Source organism: Physcomitrium patens, chromosome 26 (genome assembly GCF_059467195.1).
Source record: "Physcomitrium patens ecotype Gransden chromosome 26, ASM5946719v1, whole genome shotgun sequence".
Taxonomy (NCBI): domain Eukaryota; kingdom Viridiplantae; phylum Streptophyta; class Bryopsida; order Funariales; family Funariaceae; genus Physcomitrium; species Physcomitrium patens.
Genome location: NC_143435.1, coordinates 10,018,648 through 10,038,208, shown reverse-complemented (window position 1 = coordinate 10,038,208; position 19,561 = coordinate 10,018,648). Strand labels below are relative to the sequence as shown.

The window sequence follows — 19,561 nt, the reverse complement described above, 5'->3', positions numbered from 1 at the left end:
GATCTATTACCATATCCTTAAAGATGAATTTAAGTTCGTTGGATAAAAACAAAATAATTTCTATCCATGTTAGTAACAAGATGCACAATGTCAACTCTTAAATACAATGAAACAACCATCAAAGCCATTGCAACATCATTTTGGAATGCATTATTAATTGTTAAATGCGATCAAGTAACAATATTAAATGTACCCATTCTTTGTTTGTTTTCATGCATTATCTAAAGTTCTTGTTACATATGTCAGAAATTGTAAATCTTTTATCTAATCCTTGCTCCCTCTCTCTCTATATATATATATATATGTCTGTTTTTTCACACAATATTGTGGTTTTTTCCTGTATGTAATTGGTTTTGTGTGTTTTTTTTTTTTTTTTTTTTTTTTTTTTTTTTTTCATCTTCTATGGTTTCTTTTTTTTTTTTACATATAAAATTTTAAAAATACATTTTCAGAAATTGAAAAGTCAGTGAGATATTCTTTATGGGTGTAAAAAATGTGGTTTCTACTATTATGTTTTGTTTATTATTTAACAAAACTAGTCATATCAATCATACAAACTCTATATTATTCATAAGAGTAATATACAGATTTATAGTACTACAAAGATGATTATATTTGCATTAGAATCCTTGTACAAGACCAAATCGTGTTCTTAAATATAAGTTCATAGTATATTTGCATATATATTTTTTAATATTTCAAAGTTTTTGACATGTTTCTGTATGTATGTGTATTCATGATTCTTGTTTTATTCTATTCTCTACCAATTTGTAAAACTTTATAAAAGACAGGATATAAACGATGTTGTAATATAGTATTGAATTAGGAGGATACTATTGCCTGTAATATTATTATTAAAAAAACACTTATTTGAATCAGTTTGTAACTACAAACCTGTTTGACTCATTGCCAATACTTCTCTCATTCACTTAGTGCTAAGAAGTTGGTGGTGGCACTATATTTTGCAATGTTATAACTTACCGTATCAGTAGAGTATAATTAGACTCCAAGTGTGCCAATGATGGGGATTTCAAGAGGGTGGACTCGGTCTGGTCCAAGTGAAGTAGGCGAGATTTGACTCTCCAACTTGTGAGATGCTCTACAAACATCCAATAATCTATTATTTTATGGAGGTACCCCTACATCATTTATTTTTGGCCTTTTCAAGACCCGTCCCCCTCTTCTCCACTGTAGACGTCTTAGTGATTTCAAAGTCTTACAGTGTTAGGTTAGGTCTTCAGACCTAGAACTGGGGAGCCACGATCGATTCTTTGCAAAGTGGTCGCAGTGAAGTATTCTTGAGGAGGGGTCAAAAACATGTTTTTGCTCACAATGCTTATCCTTGAAGTGTTGTGAACATTGTGGACCCACATGGGGAACATGGGTTGGGAACATTGGGAACTTATGCAGATTAAAGTTGGGTTTTGGTTTTTAGGGTTTGTGAGTGGGGGGTGTTCCCAAGAGGATTCGTTTGGTCCCTGAGTGCCAGTCTGGACCTGCGTGCTTTAGAGAGGATAAGGTTGTTAGTTATGCCAGATATAAGTTGTCAGTTTTTCTTTATCCTATTAATTCCATTTCTTTCCACAACTTCCATTCCTTCTTTTTCCTTTCCTCTTCTCTTTGTTCATTATATTAAGTCATTAATATTAAGTCGTCAATTATATCATTCCAATGGACATTGATTATGAAAGAATTCACTATACGAAATGATGATCATGAGTAGTATGCATGAGGCATCAACATTCAAGTAGGCATTGTGTGCATCTTACTCATTCCAACACACTCCCCTAAAACCACCTTCACTTAAGGTTTAGCAAACCCTTTTTATTGAGCTTAAAAAAGAACCTTTGTAATCCCATCATCACATGCCACAATTCCATACTCCCTAGTAATCCCCATAAAACTTCACACACTAACACACACACACTAACTAATGTAAACTTTTATTTACAATGTTGATAATTCATCACATTGTTAAACCCTAACCCTAATCATGTGCATCCTTTCCACAACCAACCACACCACTCATTTAACCACTACATGCACAAAAGAAACTACAAACGTCAAAACCCCCCCCAGGAAGAATGAATGTCGTCACAATGACGGACGATTTTCATCCAATTATGGCTTTGGTGAAGGCTCACAACAAGCAAAAGGCCGCCTTCTCGGCGTCGGCGCGACAGGCGGCGTTTGTCGCGCGCGTCGTAGCTGTAGGTCCGGCCCACGCCGTGAGACCGTCGCGACGCCACCTCGTGGATCCCGAGTGTGGACGAAGAAAGAAAGATGAAATTAGACGCAGATGAAGAAAAGAGGAAGAATTTGAGGTCGTCACCCACTCCACCCACCCCACTCCTACCCACCCGTTTGCATGCATTGTACAGAGCTGGAGAAGCGCGCGCCGGACACATGGCGCCCGCCGGACACTCCGACGCTGCTGTGATGGGTGTGACCTTCGCTGCGCCACCACGCCTCATCCCACCCCGATGCTTGCCTACACACCACGCCTCGTCCCACCCCCTCCAGCACCTCACCCCACTGCTAACGCTCCTGTCATTGCTGATGCTGGTGCTGCAGCAGCACCACCAGCACGATAGGCTGAATTGCCGACCGGAGCGTGAAAAGGAAACTTTAATTGGGGAGTCATGGATTTTTGACACTCGTGTGGGGTTTCGGCTATCCGGCTTGTGGCGATCGAGGAACAGCAAAAAAACATAAATTATGGTGGGTGGGTATCTGTGTTGAGGATTGTGAACGGTAGAGCCGCTGCGTAGCCTTCGAAGTTTGAGTGACTCGCGTGCTTTGCTGCCAACAGTTGTGGTGCGCCTGGCCGACGGAGTTGTCTGTTGTACAGCTCCTGGATTCTGCAGGACGCAGCCGGGCTGGCGAGGTAGGATTTCTCTTCTCGCACCGTTCTCTGAGATACGTCAGTGGGGCCGATCGGACGTCCGCGAGGGGTCACAGCGAGGGGTCAGACGATCCACGCCGAGAGTAAAAAGAATGCTGTAATGGAGCCCCATGAATTGGAGCAGTTGCAAATGACTCTCATGAGCCTGCGATTCTACTACTAGCCTACCCAATGTGAGATCCTGGTTGCGATCTACCGCTGAATCAGTCATTGTCACCGTCCAGAATTATGATGCAGCTGCACAGGTGAAGAGGCTCTCGGTAATCTCGGCGACGCGTCGATTACGATTGCAGAATCGGTGATTGAGCGATCAAAGAAGCCTAATTGGGCTGGAATCAATCTGGCAAATGATGAACAACTTTGACTTTGTGGCGCACTGCGGTAACTTCGACGAGGCGTTCACGGCAACTGCATTCTCACATACAGTCAAGAATTTCAACAATGTTGGGGTTAGTCGGGGGAAGTCCCAAACAGGAGGGGAAGAAAGAGAGAAGGTGGAGCATGTTGATCGAATCGAGGTGATAGCTTAAATTATATTTACAATCACTCATGTAATATGAATTTTGCGCTTATTCCTGCAAAATAATTATGAAGGGAAATACATATTTAAATACATCCAGTGGATCATGTGTGTGTACTGCAGCTCCTTATAATTCCAATTCATACTATACAAATTGGAATTATATGATTAAAGATAATATTAAACCACACAAGGATTCAAAAATAGAATAAAATAGAAATAAAATATCGATATAAATATATAAATATGTAATCCACCAGCGTTTCCTTGCAGATAAGAGCTTCGTCGGAGCAAGAGTCGGAGGGTCTCATCGCGACGTGATAAATGAGTGAGTTTATGGACTGTTTGTATCAGAGGCTACACAACGCAGAGCAGTAGCTGTGGTGTGAAAGTTGGGCCAGCTACAGTTTTTGGTTGTGCTTGAGGGCCAGAAATGCCAGTTAAAAAAAGGAAAGGGGATGCCGAATTTTTCCACGTTACTAGAGTCAAGAGTGAACTTGCTTGCTTTCACAAAGCAGGCGAGCGGGCCACCTGCCTATCTACCTACCATATAGGATTTGCTACAGACCAGGCTGGCGTTGGAGAAGCACGGAGGCAGCGCATCACTCGCGTATATTTAGATACTTCCTGGTCCGCTTCTTTTAGACATTTCCCGTCGCGGGCGCTGGAAGTGTGTCTTCTCAACGATTCTATCGTGCAGAGAATTGCGGGGGGAGGAATTTGTAGGTGATTTCTGGTGTGATCGAGGCGAGTCTCGTCGACGGATTGGTAGTCTCCAGCTCAGTGTAGTGGTGGTAGTAGAGGTAGCCGAAGGAGGAGATTTGTGAAGAGAGGTGGGTGATTAGGGTGTTGCTGGGAGGGGGAGGCAAGAGGAGGTGTAGTTGGTGCGGTGTTTGTGTTGCGGAGCCTGTGTTGCTACTGAGAATGTTTCTGGAAGTGCACAAGAAGTTGGGTAGTGGCGGGGGCATGGTGGGAGGGGTGGATAATCACAAGCGTGCTGCCCTCGACTTTGTCGCAGAGCTCACTGGTTCACCACGCGCTGGGAGTGATAAGAGGGCCTTGGAACAGAATGACTCGCTTGTGCACGCTGACGAGCTCCCCGTGCCCATGTTTGGGGTGGACATGAATATGCGTTGCACCTTTTGGAACAGGTGAGCTATTGGGTGTCTGAATTTTTCTTCTTCTTCCGTCGATTCAGTCGGGGGCTATGAAGGGGGTTCGAAGATAATCTGACACGTTGTGCGAGCGTATCATGTCATTTCTTGGTTTGACTTGTCCTTGGTGGAGAACTAGAAGGGTGGTCATTGAGGAAGTGTGTTGCCCCGAGCATGTGACACACGCCTGGCCTGCTTCTTGATCGTCTGCTAAGATCATCTTGACCGAGAGGATCCATGTGCTTCACTTCTAGTTGGACAGCTTCTGGGTCTCGTGTAGCTTGGAAGTGTATTCTAATGACGATTGTGTTTTCTCGTGGTCTTACAGACGTGCCATGGAGGCTACCGGCTGGACTGAGGCCGAAGTGTTTGCCTTGCCCAAGTTTACCGCCTCTTTATTCAGCAATCTCTCAATCTCGGACAGGCAAGTACACGGTCCAGAATTGCACCTCTTTGATTTCGACTTTCTCTTTCGTTTGCCGACAACTGTCTTGAAGAATGGCTTTCTGTCGCGTTAGCTCTGCCGTGCTCTAGTTTCACATCTCTGTGGTTTTGGGAAGCAGTGAAGTTACGGATTATTTCTAATAATTGAGATTCTTTGTTCTGCCAGGGATTGCGAAGATATTCTAAAGGCTGCTCTTGAGGGTCAAGACATAGCTCAGGAGGTTTGGACCTTGAAGACGAAGTGGGGCAAAAACGTGAAGGCAGTCCTCTCGGCTAATGCGCGCAGAGACGGTATGGGAGTCGTCTGTGTTATCATGCCGCTGAGCCCACCAAGCATTGAACAGCCTGCCTTGAAATTGGACTGCAATGTGAGTGTGATGGACCACATGAGCATCCTTGATTTGGAGGAGGAACAGCTGAACAGCTATGGTAGTCCTCGTGGAAGCGAAGATCCTTTCCTGGCAGCCCTGGAGCAACCGTTGTCACCGTACTTCGCTGAGGTGAGAGACGCCATTTACATGTATGGTGACCCCTCCAATGCCGTCTACGAAGCTGAAGGCTCCTCTGTGTGCTCTCAAGACTGGTGCAAGAGTGAGCAGAGCTCGGAGACCCTGCGTGGTGCTAGTAACAGCCTGGGACGCAGCAGTTTGACCCAAGCAAGAGCCATGGTCGTGGACACCAACGTTCGAGGCCGCAAGTCTCTGAGCCTTATGCTTGAGCGTTGCGGCTTCGAAGTCTCGTGTGCGACTAACGCCGACGAAGCCATATTCATTTTCGAACAAAGCATGCAAGATCCTGAAGGCTTCTCTATTGTATTTGTTAACCTTGACGCTGCACGGGGCGAAGATTATGCTTTGCTCCGGCAACTCCGGAACATGGAGTCTAGCTGCAGCAGCCCAAACATCACAGCTCGAGTTGTCCTTGTTGCTGTAACAGACCTTGACAGGTAATTTTTTATTTTTATTTTTATTTTTTAATATCGCATTGCAACTACGATTGTCTTGCTTAGGCAGTGCCTTTTTTCTTTTTCTTTTTCTTTTTTTTCCCCCTATATACGCGACTTTGTTTGTTTCAGCCAGTCACCATAACTAACTAGTGTTTCACGGTCGGTGCAGATGGAAAAGCTCGATCCACAAAGACGACATGTCTGCAGGATTGGACGCAGTCATAAATTACCCTCTCCGAGTGCAACAACTACGCGACACTCTGAACTCGTTGGGTGTTCAGATCGACCACCTTGACTTCGCCAACAAGTCACCACGCGGGACATACAATTCCTGGAACAACTCTCTCATTCTGGCCAGATAGCATGTCTTACCCAATGTACCCTTCCTTCCTGTAGTCTTCTTCCTCCTCTGCTGAAAAACTCAAACAAAAACGATTTTTTTTCCCCTCCCCAGCTTTTAGATTAGAGTAAAATCCATTAAAAATTTCTCGTATGGTTTCTTCCATCTTTTAAGTGAAGATCCCGTCTCAGAAAGCCTTCACCCTTTTCAGATGTGATGTGTCTGGACGTTCACTCGCCAGATGTCACAGCTAGGTTTTCGGGGGCATAGGTTCTCTGGGTATTGAAGTCCAACGCTTCGGTTTGTCGACATGAGCTAGTTATACCAGCACATCCCGGGGCTGGATAGTTCAGTTTCTCAGTGTTCAAATTTCCTAGCCCTAAACTCTGGAATGATGATCTCCCTAATGCCATAGGGTGGTCATTGTTTGGCCATGTACAAGAAAATCTACCACATCCGGATGTCCGGGAGGGTTTGCCCTCTTCAACAATCGGTCATCTGTGATGAGTATTATATGTACAACTACTTCATATTCTATCAAAGTAAATAACACGACCATCTCTATGGTCACAGCGTACACTTATCTCTCTGCCCTCTGTCTTCCATCTTCTGCTTCACCGTACTGATTTCAATGGTACCGACAAATTGATATATACACACTTCTACTTCTGGTTTCCTCTGTCGGTGTTGAAATTCACATCATCTCAATGCTGGCCTCCAAGTGCACATTCGCAGAACCATTTACTTTGAGACAATTGAGCTTGTCGTCAACAGTGAAGGTGCCAGCTCACAACATAGCAAAATATGGGTTAAATTCTGACCCATAAGTACAGTTGTTTTCCTCTTCGCATTTGACAATTCTTCTGGCATAAAAAGAAAGTTATTTTTGCGCCTCATTAAGTTGCCTTGATCTCATCGTCACTACTTGTGAGCTCAACCCTGACATCAGAATTCTCCATACCCTAAAACAGGTCGTGCAAACAATCGAAACCACCAATCAAAAGACTGAAGATTCGCGGCATCTTTTCTGTCACCGACACTCAGGGATTAGGCATCGTGGGTTCACAGTTCTCACGATCTTGCATTATCGTGTGTTCATGTATATATATATATATATATATATCTATATATCTGTACCGTGATGCTTATATTTTGCCTGAGATGCTACAACATAACAAAAACTTTATAACTTTAATGTAACAGTTTAGAATTTTGAACTGGGTTAAACTTTCAACAATGTTTTAACCTTGGAATGCAACCCAACTAGTTTTCAATTTTCTGCTTTTGTTTACAAAGAACGATTTTGAATATATTTGCTTAACTTGTATGATACTAGAGCTTGGTTGTTGCATACTGTTTGATGAGGAATGTATCATGATAGGATTTTGAAGCAAATTGTATTCAATTCGTAAAACTGCATCTACAATTATTGTAATGCAGTCTTTTTCAGATAAAAATGTAGAAACAAATAGTTCACGATGGAGTAATTGGTTTTCAATATGGATCTAAAAGTAATTATTCTGTCATTAATTTATTTCTATTGACTCCAGTCAGAAACAGTTTTATATGAAAATAAATTTCAGTAATTGTAAAGAATACTTTATAATTACATAAGACTTCCAAATTTCTCTGATACGTCTCTTTCTCTGTGTATACAGATATACAGCCATCAATAAATGTATTGATATTTTTTCTAAAAAACTTTTAGATAGTACACTCTAATATTTTTTATTTTTAATTTTTTTTTATCTTTTTGGAATCCCTACCAGAAAAAATCATAATGAATTATTTTGTCTCACAGTAACAAAACAAAAACAACAAACAATCATGATCATAATTGAGATATTACATTGCAACCAATAATCCAACGATGTGAACCCAAATACATATCATTCATTCAAGGTGAGGTTTCTTTGCTAAAGCTGAAAAGGAACCTGAAAGTATAAATAGAATAAAAATAAAAAGCTTTCTCTGATTCTACTTTTTTCTCCTTTAACGAGAAGGCAAAAAGTTAGTAGGGAAAAAAGCAAAAGGTTGAGTCTGTCTGACGTGGGAGTTGCCTTTGTTTTGTTTTTGTATGTTTGCCAACGCCATGAAACCCTAACTGGCCCTTCCCGCAATGGCCGTGTTTCTGCAAAACTGACGCTTACGTTTATTGATTCAGGATTAAGAGCACGACGACGACGGTAGAGTTTGTCGATGGGTTCTTACGGCAGCTCGTGTTGTGGCAGATTTCACGGGTTGCGGAATTTAACCTAATTTAGCCTAAGGGATTTGCAGAATATTAAGGGCGAGTGAGATGGCTTTGTGGCCTTTACGTGGTCGCTATTTCTTTCACATGTATATGGATTACTGTAGTTAGGAACTTACCCCTCGATTAAGATCATGATTGGTTGGATACGATATCCCGATTTGCTCCTGAGTGTTGATAGAGTGCAATGTTTTTTTTTTGAATTTGCATTTCTCGTCTTTTAGTTGATTAGTGCGATTGTTAGGCCACTGCCGTAGCGACAGTTCGCACCGGAATTCTTTTGGCACGGGAATGAGTTGCAGTAGTTTTGTGTTGAGAAATTATTACTGCCGAAGGGTCGTTATAGATGTTTGATGGAATTGTGGAACGAGTTTGAAGTTTTTTAAGCGGCGAGGATGGGAGCGCAGGGCAATTCGCTCGAGGTGAGAACTTGGGCTGCGTCTTCTTAAACTTCCTGTTTAATTTGAAGTTCGATCCAAATGCCGTTTCAGCATCGCTTAATGAGATTTGCCATTCTACGCCGCATTCTCTCCTAGCATCCCCAGATGACGTAGAAGCTTCTAAATCCAGAGAAGCGATGGAACAGCCCCATCTCATTCTTTGTATTTAGTCGCATGGAATCACAGACGTGTGTTGAGCTCCAAGAAGTCACGCACCATGCATTGGTCTGCTGTACGATGCTATTTTTTTTTTTTTTTGATAGTTAGTCGAGCGAGGACTTTTCTTGTACAGAGGAATTTGAAGGATCTCTCGGTTGAGGGATTGATTGCAGTGGCTGACAAAGTCAAGGCTCCAAATATCATCGCCCTGCGCTTATTTGTTGCTGCAGAAGACTCACGTGATGGTAAATTACATTCCATGTTTTGCCTTGTTCTGGTCTCATACTCAAAACCATGGACAACAGAGCTGTTAAATACTGGCTTTCGATGTACATACCACTGTCTATACTCAATACGACAACGCCTCCAGAAACCATGAACGTGCCAGCAAAAAAAATATCAGTCTAAAATTATGAGTGTTGAATTTCAGCCGCATCACTGGCCATTAGAACTACACACTTAAAGGCATCTTGTGAAAATGTACCTGGATGGCGATAATGATTTATAGTCTGAAACGTACATGCGTTGAGGTGGCAAATGTTGTCCAGATTCTGTGTGCTATCTTCTCGATGCATTCCACAGTAGATTTGTCTGTTGATACATCGAGGAATCTGTGATGCATTCTGCTCTGTTGCGCTCACCTATGCACCTGATTGTGAACGCTGACCAAGTTCTTTTAACCAGTCCATATTCAGATCGTGCAACACTAATGAGCATACCACAGTGCATTGCACCGCTAGTGTTGCACCGTAATAACAGGATCGTTTGGTGTGATTCGTGAACAGTCAATGATCGCTTCACCCTGCTGGACCGCAAAACTACCCAGGCTTGTTTACTTTTCGCCAGGTGAACCTTGAACGGTCACTTTTTTGGCTTTGACACTTTCTCACATGCATTTTTAATTTTAAAAATACATATGATTCCTGGTTTATTAATTTGTTTAATCTTGGGCATTTGCATGTACTCTTATGATGTTGGAAAGTCAGGAGTTCGATTTATTAATTATACGTGTCTTCTCAATTCGTCAATGGATTAGCAATCTACATACCCTCATAACGTCAAAACCTAAGCTGTTACTTCGTGTAAAGCAGACTTTCTAGAAAGTTGAGCGAATTTTCAATACTTAAATTGCCCAACTTATCATGGCTGTTACAGGAGCCTGGGGCAAGCTGTTGGGGGATGGCTCCAGCAGCTCGAGCTCGGGTTGCGTCTATGGAATCAAGAACTTAAACTACTTGCTGAGGCTCTTTGTGTGTACTTCACTTAAATCTTCACAATTTCTATACCATTGTGTCAGAATTTTTGTTTTTACATTGAACAGATGTGTAAGTCATTTTGCATTCATGAGAATCTGGTGAGATTTCAAAGGCAGGTCACTCGTCTACGCAGTTCGTGATTGGTTAGGTTAGATGCTTGTAGACAACAGTGCTATTTCTGAAAATATTTGTTGTAATAGATGCTTGGGTTGTGATTGGTGGTCGAGCTGTGATTACGAAATTAGGTTAAGTACCTCCCTAATTTGCATGAGTCACTTTCTTTTCCTCTGATCACCATGCTGATTGGTCTTGCAGGCTCCACTAAGACCTTGCGGCTATTGTCGTTTGCCAACAGTGGGCTCGGAGATACGAGGTTTCAGATCCTGGTAAGGTCCTAATAATCCGCGATATTTTGAACTCCTGGATAATATGTGTGCCTAACTTACAACAAACAGAATTTATTCTGTTAAGCTAACAGGCGCTGCCAAGTCCTTGTTTCTTTGTAACACCACAATTGTACCGTATGAAAAGTGCTGCAGGCTAGAAGTCTCCGGGAGTGTGTCCCTTTGAACACTTTAAACTTATCCGGATGTGGCTTAACAGATATGAACGTGCCATTTATTGTTAACATCGTCAAGGTTAGTTCGTCTCGCTCATTTGAAAAATTTAGCTTATGAAAATAATATCTAATACCAACACGGCGTTGTGTTGAAAGGGGACGAAGTATACAATTCTTTCTACTCTTTAATTTTACATTCGTCTCGCGGCGGTTGCGATGTATTCTAGTAACGAATTCACTCACTCTCTCAGTGATTTGTTCTGATTGAACAATGGCAATTTGCGAAGATGGAACTTCTGACCAACTCGGGGCGGAAAATCAGGGAATGCCCTTTAGTGAGAGAATCAAACCTGCTGAGTATACGCCTGGCGAGATGATGTTTGAGCAAGCTTTGGAATGTCAAACAAAGGTGCAAAAGGTAAAGAAAGCTAGTACAAATCAAATTCCATTTCAGGGGAAGTGGACAACTCTAACATCCGTAGAGGTTCATTTTCCCACTCAAATTCATCTTGAATGTGAATATGATGCAGTCGACTGCTTGGCTATCGTAATGCAACAGTGTCTAAAGGCTTGGAAAGTTTTCATCATACATGAATTTATGCACAAAATAGCCCATTGATATCTGAAGACATGTAAATTTCGAAGAACAAGATATAAAACATTCAGATCTGCTCTAATTTTTTGGAGCCCTTTCAACATATTACGTGGCGGAAATGTTGATGCAGACAAGTACAAGGGCCTTAAAAGAACTCGTCTTGCAATCCACCTTGCGGCAATCTGCAACACGTCACAGTACGTGTATGCCATCCAAGGAAATTGCTGATGCAGGACCTCAAGGACTCAGAGTTCTTGACCTCTCATATAATCAGTTCACCGATGACCTTGCCAATAAGCTCTGTCCAATTTTATACGGAGAGGCTCCACTGTCAGGTAGAAAACAAACAAGTTGAAGGTTTTGAAAACATGTTCATTCCTGAATTATGATTATATTCTTGACTGTCCATCCGTTGAGAGGGCCTTTACAACCTCACAACGATATGGCGGATTGTTAAATGTTTCTGGTAATACGTTCAAGGACTAGTGGTGTGAACAAGTCAAACAAGGAAAATTGCTGCTACATGCTGTAACATGGTCTACTTTCATGGCAGGTTGTCAAAGTGTTGCACCGCCTGTCAAGGTGCACCTCAGTTTAGCATTAGGATTCACTTCATGCGTATTAATTGCTATTCAACATTGGGTGAAGCTTTGAATTTGCAGTGCAATAAACTGACTCGCGAAGGAGCAAGCATGTTTGGGGCAGTCATGAAAGAAAAGAAAGTGCTGTTGTTAGTTGACCTGAGGGACAACAAGCTGGAAGTTCCAACTGCAGCCCTAATTTCTGATGACACTGCTGTTCTTAGGGACGTTTCAGTTCCAATTTTTCCGAAAGAAGCTTTTTCCACAGTGAAGCCAGCTGTTGTTTCTGAATTTCGAGACTTTACAGTAGACAAACATAAAAAAAACTTCCTTGCAAAGCCCAAGACGCATGTCATTAGAAAACAGATATCAGGCAGTACAATTCATAAAAGCATGGCTGCGGGTGACTCTTCAAATCAGAGACCAATGTGCAGGAGTCCAGGGGTTCATGTTGCCATCAACAAACTACCTTTAAGAACCAAATCCATACCTGAGCGTTTTCACAGGCGTTTGGTTAGTACGCCAATGACAAACAGGCAGTGCCTGTATTCTATGAATAACCTCACAATGCTAAGTGTGAACTTCGAGTCCGAGCGTTCCAGCCAAATTGTGTCTGACAGTAGGAAGTATTTGAGTTGTAAACGAACCTGCGAGATGGGAAGGCCGACGACAGCACCGTCAACCTTGAGACCTGAAACTGCTCCTGATCAAAGTCGAGTGTTAGGTGCGAACCCCACTCGTAGAACATCCAAGGGTAAAGCCTATTTTAAAGGTTCAGGCAGTGCTCCAGTGAGTGCTCGCAACAAATCTTATAAATCAGCATCTGAAGACATCGCTCCTTGGGAGCAGCTTTCAAGTCGAGATACATATATGAGTGGTTCCACCACATCTCAGAAACCATTTCCAGCGACACTCAAGAAGAACATCGAGTCAAGGATGAGTGGTCTTTCAGTTCTGAGGAATGAAACTTGTTTCCATTCAGGGAAAAAGTTGAAAATGAGGAAAAAGGGGAAACAAATCCCTCAGAATCCTAGCTCTCGACAGATCACACATCACACGGTCGATCCTTTGGTGCCGCTTTTGGGCAACAAAAGCTTGCAAACTTGCCCAGACAAACAGAAAAGAAGGGCTAAGATGAAGCCCAATGCAGTCAAGCGTTTGGAGCTGCAATTTCTGAATGGTAAAGGGTGTAAAGCTGGAGATAATCAAGAGATGCCACCAATAATCACTCCGCTGGACTTGAAACGAACATTACCTTCGTCAACAGTAACAAGCAAAGAAGATTCACAATGGAATAGCTTCATGTCTGAGATGACCATGACGCTTCTTAATCTGAAAGGTACTCCCCAGGATACCTTCTCTCGCAGAGGAGTTATGGAACAGCAATTTAAAGCAGGCGCTATTGAGGATACGTAAGGACGTAACTTCACCCGTGTATGCCAGTATCCATGTGTAATCTTTCAGACAACCGCTTTTTACTTGCACTGACAATTGCAGAGGCGACAAATGGAAGTTTCTATTTCTGTTTCTCAATCTCGAGGACGGACAGCAACTTCCGCTCAAGGACATCTGGATTGGAGATGTTCGAGCAGGCTGGACAAATATTTCATCGAGAAAAACCTGTGAAGCATCTAAGGAGATCTTTGGCAATGTATAAATGAAAATAATAAAAAGGAAAAAACCCATCGAAGACACGAGATCAAGATGTAAAAAATTGGTTCAGCCCCGTACAGAGCAATTGCTCTAACAGCGTCGAAAGTGATGGAGCTCCATATCTTTGAGGTTGATAACATGTCAGGTGTGTTTGCAGGGAGATTTGATCACCTCTTCGGATCATCTGAACCTGAAATCGCCGATGGTCAAGAGCTGCTCACCAACCGGCTTCACCATTCCGGGAGGTGCTGCGTGACAGGTGACAAGCTGAACAGAGCAGTGCTTTTAACCTAGGGTTGATTATACCTACGTTATGGTCGACGGTAACCATACAGAAAGTTTTATTGCAGAATTATTATACATTCTCTTGTGAACTGTCTCCTCCATGCAATATCCACGAGTTAAGATAAGTCAGCAAGTCCTTGGCCAATACTCTGACAAATGATTTGTCTGCCAGGCACAGGTTTGCATAAACCAAGCCCATTAGCCAGTCCATCAACACAATGTAATTGCAAGATACCTAACAGAATGTCACATCCTTACATCCTCGGAACCTCAAGATGAACCTGCATGCAATAGTCAAGTATACCCTCATCATCTACAAATCAAGAAATAAATGATTTAATAAATAATCTACAAGTTTCTTAGGGTTGAATTTGCTAATCATTTTGTTTACCTGTAGGCTCAATACTTAGGGATAAATTTTTTGCACCTGTATTTCTTGTCATACACAACAAAACAAAGTTTATGTTTAATCTGAACGTTAATTTACCTTAGAAACCAGTTTGCTCGTAAAAAAGATAATTGTACTAAGCTTTATATTAAAGGTGTTGTTAACAGTATTTTTCAAAAATTTCAATATTGGACAAATTATAATGCACAGCATTGAAATAAAGACGCATCGCACACTAGTAAAGGCGAAGATTGTAAGAGACAATAATTGATATTTTAAGTTTATGCTTATAAGATTGAATATGACCTCAATTTTGCATCAATTGACACTGTAAAATAATATGATACTACAACACAATAAAACTATAATTGTTTTCTAAGAAACATGTCTACAACAAGGTTATGTCAAATTTATAAACCCCTATACAAATAAACAAGTATACAAATGTATTTCAATTATTCAATCCACAAAATGATTACAATCTTTTAATGAATAACAATTATATTCTAACAACAACATCACTTCTGCCAAAAGGTATATAAAAAAACCTAAAACAAGATGCAGTAGAGATTATTGATAACACAATGATATCAATGGCATGAAACATCACTGAATTCTGTGATGAAATCAAACAAAATGGGACAATATGTAATAAAATGTTTTGTCTAATATCTAAATATATATTTTCGGTTAAATTGAGAAATTACTGAAAAATCATATTTTAAATGCAATATTTTTAATTTTTTTAAAGCTTTGCTTTAAAAAATGACAAATAAAAGTATAAGTTAAATAACCCCACACTTTACCACAATAATTTTTATACTTAAAATGAGCTTTCATTAAAACCAAATCAAATATAAAAGCATGAAATCCAATATGTATAGAATAATTTCGTAGTAGAAAATATTTACAATGCAACTTTTATGTATTCATTGTAAGAAATAAATCAGGTGTTTATTCATTTGTCTTGATTACAGTTTCGAAATAAAAAAAATATTTTTAAAAAATATTATAAATAACAAAATTTCATGAATAAGTTAGATTTACATTGATAAATGTTTTTAGTGATAATAATATTAGTCAGAGCAATAAAAACATTTGTTTGGTTTTCGAATATTACATTTTTTTTTTTTTTTTTTTTTTTTTTTGTTGTTGTTGTTGTTGTTGTTGTTGTGTGTGTAACATGCACATCTTTTTAAAATGTTTGCAACATATAGAGATGTTGTCTAATAAAGTTATAAAAGATTGTGAATACTTTGGTAAAAGTATCATAATGGTCTTTTTGGTTGGTGTTGAACCTTTTATATTGCTATATTTGTATTATTTTATGCAAATTAATAATCAGAAAATAGAATTAGAAATATTTATTTTAATTATCTATTTGTTTAAATAATCTTTATTTGTGAAGTAAAATAAAGGGATAGCAAATGAATGCATGTTTATTTTTTGATTTTATTTGGTTTATGCATGTTCAAGATAGATAAAATAAAATAGAAACAAATTCATAGAGCCTCTAATTTTAAGATTTTTTTTTCTTACATAGAGTGAAAGATATTCACATTAAAAAGCTCAAAGTAATAAATGATACTATGATATTTGAATTTCAACATATCTATATATATATTGAGATTATTCAAATGCATTATTTGTTTTTATTCTATTACATTTTAGGAACTAAAAACAAATTCAAACCTAATTATTGGTAAAATAAAATAAAAACATAAAAGATGAACATAAATTATTATATAGATGTATTTTGCAACTTAAATCTTATGTTGACAGCCACTTCTAATATAGTTTTAATTTAAGATATAAACATCACATCTCTCTCTCTATATATATTAGTGGAAACCCATGTTGTTGGCTAGGAAAAAACCAATGTGATATCCTTTTTTGAGGTAGAAATGAATCGTTTGCATTGTTAAGGCCACGTGAATCTGTAAACCTAATTCTGTTAAGGCCATGTGAATTGCTGCATAACTCAACTTTTGCTTCACCTCTGATGAAAACAATGAGATATGAAGACAATTAAAAATAGTTTCTGTCTCCTTTGGTTCATCTTCTAGGCTGTTTTATGTAAGAGATATACATGTACAAAAATAAATAAATTATGTCATTTAGATTGCAATATACCCACAAAACCAAACATTTGTTACAAGCACCAAATAAAAAACGAACTCGCACTCTCTAGACAATGGTATGGGCCAATGGCGAAGTTACAGCCCAAGTTATTGACTTATTATAGTGTAATAATAAGAGGCCCGGTCCCCAGCTTCGAACGGGCCGGGTGACGAAACCCGGCTCCGCGGAGAACACGCCCGTCCTGCCCCGTCGCCCCTCTTGTACGAGAGTTTGTTTTGTTTGCCGTTGCCCTTTGTTGCCTGGAAACGCTGCTCGAGAACCCCCCCCCCCCCCCCCCCATTTGATCTCTCATCTCCGGCCTCTCGATCGGATCTTCATCAGTTGAGCTCATCGCTCGTACTGTGCTCTGTCTTCTGGGATTAGTTCCAATCGATTTGGTGGGTACCCAATTTCTCAAGTTGTCATTGCTCTTCGCATTGTCGACTTAGAGTGAGTGTTCCTTCACATCCAGCACGAAGAAGTCCTCGCTTGCTGGACGTGGTTTAGTGCCCCAGTGCACGCGATTCCGAAGGTTTCTGGCGGTGTTTCCCTTGTTGGATCCCTTATTTGGTTGAATTTGAGCGAAGCGTGTGATGGATGTCGTAATTCTGTGTGTTTTGGGTGTGGAGAATGTGCTAGGCTTTTGAGAATTTCTAGAAATTACGTAGAATTGAATTGTTGGTATTGATCTTCGTAGCTCCTTCGCTTAATACAACGTGGGTTATGTGTTCATGTCGAGAGTGAATTAGGATTTTGAAGGTGATCGTACGTTGTGGAGTGCACGTTCGCAACGGGAATGGTTTCGATATGTTTATGTGAATGGTGTGATGTGTGGGCAGGGAAACAATGCTTGGCAGGCAGGGACTGAGGTCTGGTCTGAGGACATGGGCTGCATGCCGGCCCGTGTTGGCACGCAGTTTTGCAGACGCTGCTCCTGCCGAGGCGATTGTTCCTGAATCCTTCAAGCAAGACTGGAAAAAGGTTGCTCCGAATTATGATTTGCCTCATTTTCCAAGCGAGTACATGAGTGCTCGACCTCCTGTTGCTACAACCTTACCCACCAAACTCACAGTAAACTTTGTACTTCCTCACCAGTTCGAGATGCAGGCTAAAGAGGTTAGGGTTCCTCCAGCTCGTGTTTTGCTGTGTTTCCGAGTAGTTTGAAGGTTCTAGGAATGTCTTTGCAGCACCATTTAGAATGTGCGAGTGTCTTTTGTTTACCTATTTTTCCTTCTTCTAGTCTCTTTCTAAGCGTGTTGTTTACAGTCGTTGAAGTCCTCAATCTTTGCAATATCCGGTTTTGCCTCCTCTTCATGCTCTAGTCTCGGTTACCCTGAATGTAAAATGCTCATCGTACTAGGCAGATGCATTTTCATTCCTTCCAAGATTCAAGGGAGATCAACGAAGAGTCGATATTCGTTCTGTTTTCCAACTTGTTCATAACAGATCTAGTGTTTGTATACTCATCTTTGTATTGTCAAATCATTTCTCCTCTTTGCTGCTCGTTTGACATAGCTTCAGCGAAAGACCATTGTTATTACATGACTGACGCTGTTTGCATGCTGACTGCAGGTGGATATGGTCATTGTGCCAGCAACATCAGGACAGATGGGAGTTTTGCCTGGCCACGTTCCCACTATTGCGGAGTTGAAGCCTGGACTCATGTCTGTTCATGAAGGCGCTGATGTTAAGCAGTACTTTGTCAGTAGTGGATTTGCATTCGTGCATGCTAACTCTGTTGCGGATATTGTTGCAATTGAGGCAGTATCCTTGGACAAATTCGATCCCGAGGAAGTTAAGAAGGGAGTTCAAGAGTACACTCAGAAGGTCGCTAACGCCAAGGATGATTTGGAAAGAGCAGAGGCCCAAATTGGCCTCGAAGTACACAGCGCTTTGCAGGCAGCGCTAGGCGTTTCTGCGTGAGCTTTTGTTAACGTTGATTCAGCTTCGTGCTCAATAGTTTCTCAAATGCTGGTTATCTTTGATGTGTATGGTCATCGTGCTGCGGCACCCAGCAGTGCGTAATTCTTCAGAGCTGTAGGGGTTAACTTCCAAAATTTTCATCTTTTTGCTGTATGGATGAACCCACCGTTGGCCAAGTGGATAGGCAGTGCCAATCACTTCATTTCTTACACCATTCTTAAGCAACTTCACAAACGTGCCTCCTCAAGTTACACTAAGGTCCCTTGTCTGGGGGTCTTTCATCTTATCAATAAACATGAAGCTGTACGATGAGTGATGCGGAATGATGGGGCCTGAATTCTAGAGATGTATTCTGGTATCTGAGAAGGGATGTATTAATATAAATGTTCCCATTTTCAGTTTGTATAAGGGGATCACTGGGAATGATTCAACAACCTTTCTTAGCATTATTTCAAACTTTTTACGAGGTGAACTTTGTTTAATGAAAGACCATCAATGCACCTCATTTACAATAAGTTTCAAAACTGAGGGTAAACATTTTTACTCTACAAAGATAAATTTTCGCTTCATATCTTTTTGTCTGTTTTTAATAAATTTCTCTAATGATTGACGCTTGATTTCAGCATCACTCTACACCTGAAGTTCAACCTAAATTCATCACAGCAGGAAGGTATGTTTGCATGAAGACAATTCAAGGATGGGTATATTGAAGACGTGAAATGTAGAGTTGCACCCATCAAGTGTAAGCACCAAATCCGACAATGATCTCACAAATTGAACACTGTCCACGTTCAGCACCAAAAGACAGGTCTCACCCAACCGCACTTCCCCAAGGGACGCAGACAAAGATTCCTCAGTAGTTTTTGAATAAAAAGCAAAACCCACGGTTAATGGACACCAACAATTCAGCTCTCATGCAGTCATGTCAAACCATTGCATCGCGTGCAACGAACTGCCATGTCCAGGAGACCGTCGATTTCCAGCAATCGTCGTTGGTGAGGATAAAAACCCAGTTGAACAAAATGGCCTTAACCCTTTTTT

General features: G+C 40.8%; 3 protein-coding genes across 13 annotated transcripts; all 3 read left to right on the top strand.

The window, feature by feature from the left end:
* Positions 1 to 4,081: 4,081 nt before the first annotated feature.
* LOC112277926 (uncharacterized) lies at positions 4,082 to 6,892 on the top strand. The gene is made up of 4 exons (XM_024510785.3): positions 4,082 to 4,576; positions 4,908 to 5,003; positions 5,190 to 5,969; positions 6,139 to 6,892. The coding sequence occupies exons 1-4, from the start codon at positions 4,350 to 4,352 to the stop codon at positions 6,329 to 6,331; spliced, it is 1,296 nt and encodes a 431-aa protein (XP_024366553.1). The 5' UTR covers positions 4,082 to 4,349; the 3' UTR covers positions 6,332 to 6,892.
* Positions 6,893 to 8,372: 1,480 nt separating this feature from the next.
* LOC112277725 (uncharacterized) lies at positions 8,373 to 15,169 on the top strand. 10 transcript variants are annotated; one of them, XR_016501147.1, is made up of 13 exons: positions 8,376 to 8,982; positions 9,293 to 9,404; positions 9,945 to 10,005; positions 10,315 to 10,409; positions 10,731 to 10,801; positions 10,955 to 11,053; positions 11,297 to 11,392; positions 11,700 to 11,904; positions 12,218 to 13,489; positions 13,961 to 14,062; positions 14,261 to 14,386; positions 14,644 to 14,729; positions 15,011 to 15,169. XR_016501147.1 is itself a non-coding variant. In XM_090247909.1 (12 exons), the coding sequence occupies exons 1-11, from the start codon at positions 8,956 to 8,958 to the stop codon at positions 14,365 to 14,367; spliced, it is 2,247 nt and encodes a 748-aa protein (XP_090104035.1). In that variant the 5' UTR covers positions 8,376 to 8,955; the 3' UTR covers positions 14,368 to 14,386; positions 14,644 to 14,779. The 10 variants fall into 10 exon arrangements, 2 of the variants coding, with proteins under 2 accessions (XP_090104035.1, XP_090104034.1); XR_016501148.1 differs by having other exon boundaries at positions 14,631 to 14,729; XM_090247909.1 differs by lacking the exon at positions 15,011 to 15,169 and having other exon boundaries at positions 14,644 to 14,779.
* A 1,769-nt stretch (positions 15,170 to 16,938) lies between these two features.
* On the top strand, positions 16,939 to 18,832 carry LOC112277994 (ATP synthase subunit delta', mitochondrial). 2 transcript variants are annotated; one of them, XM_024510940.3, is made up of 3 exons: positions 16,939 to 16,995; positions 17,437 to 17,713; positions 18,170 to 18,832. In XM_024510940.3, exons 2-3 carry the CDS (start codon positions 17,444 to 17,446, stop codon positions 18,518 to 18,520), a joined length of 621 nt encoding a protein of 206 aa, XP_024366708.1. In that variant the 5' UTR covers positions 16,939 to 16,995; positions 17,437 to 17,443; the 3' UTR covers positions 18,521 to 18,832. The 2 variants fall into 2 exon arrangements, with proteins under 2 accessions (XP_024366708.1, XP_024366707.1); XM_024510939.3 differs by having other exon boundaries at positions 16,939 to 17,129.
* The last annotated feature ends 729 nt before the right edge of the window (positions 18,833 to 19,561 follow it).

Coding starts and splice junctions, on each gene's coding strand:
- LOC112277725 (XM_090247909.1), top strand. CDS start 8,956: ATGGGAGCGCAGGGCAATTCGCTCGAG. Junction 11,905..12,217: donor CGGAGAGGCTCCACTGTCAG/GTAGAAAACAAA, acceptor CATTGGGTGAAG/CTTTGAATTTGCAGTGCAAT. Junction 13,490..13,960: donor GACGCTTCTTAATCTGAAAG/GTACTCCCCAGG, acceptor GTGTGTTTGCAG/GGAGATTTGATCACCTCTTC.
- LOC112277994 (XM_024510940.3), top strand. CDS start 17,444: ATGCTTGGCAGGCAGGGACTGAGGTCTGGTCTGAGGACATGGGCTGCA. Junction 17,714..18,169: donor TCGAGATGCAGGCTAAAGAG/GTTAGGGTTCCT, acceptor TGCTGACTGCAG/GTGGATATGGTCATTGTGCC.
- LOC112277926 (XM_024510785.3), top strand. CDS start 4,350: ATGTTTCTGGAAGTGCACAAGAAGTTGGGTAGTGGCGGGGGCATGGTG. Junction 4,577..4,907: donor CGTTGCACCTTTTGGAACAG/GTGAGCTATTGG, acceptor GTGGTCTTACAG/ACGTGCCATGGAGGCTACCG. Junction 5,004..5,189: donor AATCTCTCAATCTCGGACAG/GCAAGTACACGG, acceptor TTGTTCTGCCAG/GGATTGCGAAGATATTCTAA.